The sequence below is a fragment of the Carlito syrichta genome, unplaced genomic scaffold (genome assembly GCF_000164805.1).
Source record: "Carlito syrichta isolate Samal-C Ts95f unplaced genomic scaffold, Tarsius_syrichta-2.0.1 Scaffold301618, whole genome shotgun sequence".
NCBI lineage: Eukaryota > Metazoa > Chordata > Mammalia > Primates > Tarsiidae > Carlito > Carlito syrichta.
Genome location: NW_007245714.1, coordinates 31,292 through 38,553, shown reverse-complemented (window position 1 = coordinate 38,553; position 7,262 = coordinate 31,292). Strand labels below are relative to the sequence as shown.

The following is a 7,262-nucleotide window of genomic DNA, read 5'->3' as shown; positions in this document are numbered from 1 at the left end:
TTTTATGGAATAGCAAAGAAAATGTTTTTTTGAGATGGAATCTACTGTTGGTAAAGATTCTGTGAACATTGTTGAAATGATAAAGAAGTCGATGGTGGGGCAGCATTGTTTGAGAGGATTGATTGCAAAATTTGAAAGAAGTTCTGTGAGTAAAATCCTGTCAGATAGCATCATGCTACAGAAATCTTTCCTGAAAGGAAGTGTTAACTGATATGGCAAACTTCTTTGTTGTCTTATTTTAAGAAGTTGCCTGAGTGTGGTGATGGTTTATACCTGCAATAATAGCACATTGGGAGGCCAAGGCAGGAGAATTGCTTGAGCCCAGGAGTTCGAAAACAGCCTTGACAGCATAGTGAGACTGTCTCTTTTAAAAAAAATTTTTTTTTTTTTTAAAAAGAAGCTGTCACAGTCACCCAACGTTTAGCAACCATCACCCTGATCAGTCAGCAGCCATCAACATTGAGGCAAGACTTCACCAACAAAGAGATTACCATTTGCTAAAAGACAATGATCATTAGTGTTTTTTGGCAATGATGTTTTTTTTTTTTTTGAGTTGGGCTCTCACTCTGTCACCCAGGCTGGAGTGAGTGGCATTATCATGCTTCATGACAGCCTCAACCTCTTGGGCTCAGGTGATCGTTCCACCTCAGCATACTGAATAGCTGGGACTGCAATTGTGCACCACCACTCCTGGCTATTTATTTATTTATTTATATTTGAGGTGAGGTTTTGCTATACTTCCCAGGGTGATCTTGAACTTCTGGGCCCAAGCAATCTGCATGCCTTATCTCCCAAAATGCTGGAATTGTGGGCAGGAACCACTACACCCAGGCGGCAATAAAGTAAAATTAAGTAGGTACTTTTTTTTTTGACAGAATATTGTTGTACCCTAAATTGACTAAATTATAGTGTAAACATTTTTATATATGCACTGGGAAGCAAAGAAATTTGTAAGACTTGTTTTATTGCAGTGGCCTGGAAATGAACCCACAGTGTCTCTGAAGTATCTCTGTATGTGAGGAGCTAGCAAAGCAGGTCAAGAAGGAACATCCCAAGGGCATGGGAAAGAAAACCACGAGTGAGAGAGGTGTCTTAGAATCCAAGAGGGGGTTTCAAATAAAATTGGTTAGTATGTCAAATGCTACTGAGTAGTTGAATGAGATGAAGAGAGTTAACCATCAGATTGTATGAGGTGGAAGTCTTCAGTCATATTGTTATTTCAGTGGAATGGTAGGCTGAAACCTGATTGGAGAAGGATGATGAGCAAATGGAAGGTGAGAAATGAACATAACTTTTTAAACAATATATATTATTTTAGGCTGGGCTTGGTGGCTCAGCCTGTAATCCCAACACTTTGGAAGGCCGAGGTGAGTGGATGACCTGAGCTTACAGGTTCGAGACCAGCCCGGGCAACTTGGCCAAGACCTCATCTCTACAATAAATAAAAAATTAGCTGGGCGTAGTAGTGTGTGCCTATAAGTTCCAGCTACTTGGAAGGCTAAACTTACCCTATATCTTTTATTTTAAAGATACAGGGTACAATTCAGGATTAGGTATACAAGTGGATGTCATGCAGGTAAAGTTTTGGCCTCCCTTTGGTCCCCACTTGGCCTGGTTTGGGATGAGGTACCCTCACAACTTTTATCTTGAGTTAGGGTCTCACTCTGTCACCCATTATCACCACAGTCTCAACCTCCTGGACTCAAGTGATCCTTTGCCTCAGCCTCCCAAGTTACTAGGTCTACAGGCATGCAACATTATCTTCACCTATTTTTTTTTTTTTTGTAGAGATGGTATCTTACTATATTGCCTAGGCTGGTTTCAAACTCCTGGGTTCAAGTAATCCTTCTGCCTGAGTCTCCCAAAGTGCTGGGATTATAGGCATGAGCCACTGTGCTGCAGACAACTTTTTGATATAATTTAATGAAAAGGAAAGCAGAGAAAGATATTGTGTAAGGTCAGCAGTTTTTTTTTTTTTAAAGATAGTTACAGAAGCCGGGCTCTGTGGCTTAGCCTGTAATCCCGTGCTTTGGGAGGCTGAGGTGAGTGTATTGCCTGAGCCCGCGGGTTCGAGACCCACCTGGGCAACTTGGTGAGACCTCATCTGTACAATAAATCAAAAAATTAGCCGGATGTGGTAGTGCGCCTGTAGTTCCAGCTACTTGGAAGGCTGAGGCAGAAGGATCGCCGGAGCCCAGCAAGTCGAGGCTGTGGTGGCCGGGAGCAGCCACTGCACTCCAGTCTGGGTGACTGAGTGAGACTCCAACTCAAAAGAAAAAAAAAAGATAGTTATGTAAAGATATATTTTATTCTCATAAAAATAAGTTGTGAAAAAGAGGGAAAAATTGATGACATGAGGAAAATAGAAGGAGATAATTTTGATGCTGAATCTGTGCAAGAGTAGACATAAAAATGTTGGCTTTAGATTGGAGCAGAAGGGAAGACAATATGTTGATACAAGTTCAAGTTAGATTTTCTTAGGAAGGTAGGTGCAATTATCAATGATAAATGAGATGAAGTGGTCAAATGAAGGGAGTGAGAAGGTGGTGACTGAAGTTGGAGGACAGAGAATTGGGAAATAGTAGACTTAGAAGCAAATTCATTGGGAAATATAGTATTGCCAAATAGAACAAGTGCCCTCTTGATATTTATGGGCAGGTATTCAAAGTGAGACCAGTTGAGCTCAGACTTTTTCAACATTCAAATGTTTTGGGAGGAGGCATGAAGTAGACTTATAGTTATGTTGAAGGCAGGAGTTTTCTCAAATGATATGATTGAGGAGCATATCCCCAGGATATAAAGTTGTGAGGAATGCTAACAGGACTAGATAGAGAAAAGAGGAGCAGTTCAGCCACTCATTAGTCAAATGACAATGGGTGATTCTCCTCTTTCTTAGATTTTTCATCTGAAAAACTGGCATCAGCTGAAAAGCAGGTTATCTGTCATAGTAGTAATAACGTACAGTTATTCTGAGTATCATTGAGGTAAAGTGTGTAAAGCATGTATCCATGGGTTTGGCCCACTGTGGTTTTTTTCAGGGTCAGCCTTGCTTCCCCTGCTCCTTCCCTTGGCTTGATCTTACTCACCCTATTGCCTGTCTAGGTAGTGCACCCGGCTTGTCTGCCACTCTTTTCTTCACTTTCACACTGTTTTATTTTTGTGGTGAACTCTTGACACATTCTCTCCTCATTTGACAAAATATTTTAGGTGGTCTCATTCCTCTTGAAAACAGACATCGCCGGGCTCAGTGGCTCAGCCTGTAATTCCGCCCCTTGGGAGGCTGAGGTGAGTGGATTGCCTGAGCCTGCGGATTCGAGACCTGCCTGGGCAACTTGGCAAGACCTCATCTCTACAATAAAGCAAAAATTAGCCGGGTGTAGTAGCACGCACCTGTAGTTCCATCTACTTGGAAGGCTGAGGTGGAAGGATTGCCAGAGCCCAGCAGGTCAAGGCTGCGGTGACCGGGAGCAGCCGCTGTACTCCAGTCTGGGCGACAGTGAGACTCCAACTCAAAAAAAAGAAAACAGACATATCTGATTTGTTTCGTGCTTGTTGTATCTTATGTATCTTTTATTAGCTGGTTAAAATAAAAATTGTTTTTCCTCTCATAGAGTACTCTATGAGAGGAAAGAAATCATAAATACTAGCTTAACTTGTGTCCAGACATATTCTGATCTAAAATGGTATATTGGAATCAGTTAAAGTAAGCCAGTGATTTCTTTTTTTTCTTTACCTTTATTTTATTTTAAAGATAGCCAGTGATTTCTTCAACATGTGAGATCATATGGGTATAACACTGACCTTAAGTTCTAACTTCATCAACCCATTCAGTAGCCTAGAACAGCATGCTTTTTCTTGCCCCAAAACTTGCCCAGCATTTGCTTCCTCCTACCCCTCAATTCTGTTCCTTCACCACATTTCTGCACATCCCTGTTTCCTACTGTGCTGGCTTATCCTCTTCTAGTCTCAGTTTACATATTTATTGCCTCTGTGTGGAGGCTTCCCTCTCCCGTAGTTTCTTTCTTTCTTTCTTTCTTTCTTTTTTTTCCCCTGGAGTTGGGGTCTCACTCTGTCACCCAGGCTGGCACGTTCACAGCCCCGCAGCCTCGGCCTGCTGTGCTCAGGTGATCCTTCTGCCTCAGCCTTCCAAGTAGCTAGAACTACAGGCATGTGCCACCATGCCTGGCTAATTTTTTGATTTATTATAGAGACGAGGTCTTGCCAAGTTGCCCAGACCTGGTCTTGAACCCCTGGGCTCAGGCAATCCTCTCACCTCAGCCTCCTGAAGTGCTAGGATTACAGGCGTGAGCCACTACACTTAGCTTCCCACCATTTCTAATGTAAATTCTTAGGCTTAGGTGTATTTCTTTCAGAGCATTTACCAAAATTTAAAATTATTTGGTTTTGAAAGACCAAGTTTCTTTTGGTCTGTGTCTCTTTCTGAATGAATATCTTACTTACAGAAGGTATTGGCTAAACATTCTGAAGGAATAAATAATGGAGTAACTGATATGTCCTTGAATTTGATTAAGAGCTTTATTATCAAGTGCCAAGAACTGGACTTAAGTGCTCATTAAACTTTAATATTTTTCATTTAATCCTCATAAAAACTGTTAAGAAGTAGGGTAATTTTCTAGAAAGAAAAGAGGTCATAAAACTATTAGGTGATACAACTTGGATTTAGAACCCAGGTTTGATGGTTAACCTTGATTTCGTTATACTGGAATTGAATTAGTCATTAGGACATCTAACTCCTTGTCTCTGATTTCTAGGAACTTCTGGCAATAGTAAAACAAAAGACTAGTGAAAATTTAGATGATGTCATCCTCATCTTTTCTTTGAAAGCACTTTGGAATCTTACAGATGTGTCTCATGCTGCCTGCAAGTATTTTATTGAAAATCAAGGATTGGCAGTCTTCATCCAAGTCCTGGAGGTGGGAAGACAGTATTGATTCTGTTTATATACAAAGTTATTTTTTTCATGATAAAGTAACCTGTGTGTTCTTTTGACAGACGTTTACAGAGTCAGGAATACAAAGCAAAGTACTTGGTCTTTTGGTAAGGTGAATTGTTTTGAATCAATTTTAACTATTTAAAGTAAGACTTACATATAGTACCTACTTTACAGTAGGCACTGTCGTAAGCAACGTGCATGTATAAACTCATTTAATCTTCCTGTTATCCCTATAAATACCATTGAATATCAGTTATCTATTGCTGTGAACAACCTACAGTTTAGTGGCGTAAAAGAAGAGCCATTTTATTTACTTCTGTATCTATGGATCAGTAGTTTGAGCTGTGTTGAACTGTATAGTTCTTTTGCTGGTCTCATGTGGGATCACTAATGGAGCTGTAGTCATCTGGTGGCTTGACTGGGGCAGGATGGTCTAAGAGGGCCTGACTTTCATGTCTGACAGTTGATTGGGCCTTGGGTCTCCATGGGGCTTCTTCACATACCAGTCTCAGAAAACAACAGAGGGCAAATCCCATTGTACAGGTGCTTTTTAATCCTTTGCTATGTCACCTTTGCTAATAATATATATTTGGACAACACAAGATAGGTAGCTATGCCCAGATTAAAGGCAGTGGCCATCCCTTGATAGGAGTAGCAGTAAAGTCACATTGTTAGGGAGTGTATACACAGGAATAGGAGAGGTTATGTCATGTCCATATTCTACCACATTTTATTATCCTCAGTTCATAGATACACAATCTAAGTCACAGATATGCCATTTATCCGAAATCACCTATGAATTAAGAAGCAGAATCAAGCAGTCTGACTCTAGACCCCCTGATATTAACCACTTTACATCTTCTTTATTGAGGCAATCCTTCTTTTTAAAATTTATTGTCTTTTTTCTGTTTTTTTTTTTTTTTAATCAAGAGTCTCACTCTGTTGCCCAGGGTGGGCTGCAGTGCAGTGGCACACTCACGGCTCACTGCAGCCTCGACCTCCCTGGCTTAGGTGATCTTGCGCCTCTGCCTCCCAAACAGCTGAGACTATTGGCGGGTGCAACCATGCCCAGCTATTTTTCTATTTTTTATTTTTTGAGTTAGAATCACACTCTGTCACCCAGGCTGGAGTACAGTGGCACGCTCACAGCCACCGCGGCCACCGCCGCCTTGACCTGCTGGGCTCAGGCAATCCTTCCGCCTCAGCCTTCCAAGTAGCTGGACCTACAGGTGCATGCCACCATGCCCGGCTAATTTTTTGATCGTCAACTTGCACAGGCTGGTCTCGAACCTGTGACCTCAGGCAGTCCTCTCATGTTGACCTCCCAAAGTGCTGGGATTATAGGCGTGAGCCACTGCACCTGGCCTTTTAAAATTTTTAAAAAAATTTTCAATACCAGGAGCTCATGGTATTGAACTCCTGGGCTTATGCAATCCTCTCACCTCGGCCTCCTTAAGTGCTGGGATTACAGGCATGAGATACCACCCCTGCTGAAATTTATTTCTACTTCTTTACTGCTTCTCAGCCAGGATATTCCACAGTTGGGAAATTTCTTTGTTTCTTAAAGATAAAGTTGATAAATTGTTTGTTTGTTTTTTTTGAGTTGGCATCTCACTCTGTCGCCCAGACTGGAGTGCAGTGGCCGCTCCCAGCCACCACAGCCTCGACCTGCTGGGGCTCCAGCGATCCTTCCGCCTCAACCTTCCAAGTAGCTGGAATTACAGGCGCGCGCTTCCACGCCCAGCTAATTTTTTGATTTATTGTAGAGATGAGGTCTCACCAATTTGCCCAGGTGGGTCTCAAACCCAGGGGCTCAGGCAATCCACTCACCTCAGCCTCCCAGGGTGTGGGATTACAGGCTAAGCCACCGAGCCCGGCTAGGTTGATGATTCTTAAAAAGTAATGAAGATATAGGGTAACTATGACATGCTATATGTAGTGGGAGACACAGATGTATGAAATTATCAAGGTGATGATGACATCAGGCATGGTAGCTCACGCTTGTAATCCCAGCACTTTGGGAGACTGAGGCAGGAGGATCACTTCCTGTAGTCCAATGTTGCAGTGAGCTATGATTGTGCCACTGCACTCCAGCCTTGGTGACAGAGTGAGATCTGGTCTCAAAAAGAAGAAAAAAGTAATGGTGCCCATAACTTTGGGGAGATATTAGACATGTATATAAATAGCTTTCTGATTTTAGATTGACTGTGGCGAGTTCTAGATCATGAACTCCTTGAGGACAGGGACTGTGAATTTTTTTTTTTGAGTTGGAGTCTCACTCTGTCGCCCAGACTGGAGTGCAGTGGCC

The 7,262-nt window shown here is 42.1% G+C and overlaps 1 protein-coding gene across 1 annotated transcript in view; it reads left to right on the top strand.

Moving 5' to 3' along the window:
- Positions 1-7,262, top strand: part of ZYG11A (zyg-11 family member A, cell cycle regulator) — a 66,247-nt gene that overhangs the window by 46,404 nt on the left and 12,581 nt on the right. The window contains exons 10-11 of the mRNA XM_021710858.1: positions 4,773-4,934; positions 5,014-5,058. Coding sequence (XP_021566533.1) covers positions 4,773-4,934; positions 5,014-5,058 — 207 coding nt within the window. The remainder of the gene's footprint in view (positions 1-4,772; positions 4,935-5,013; positions 5,059-7,262) is intronic.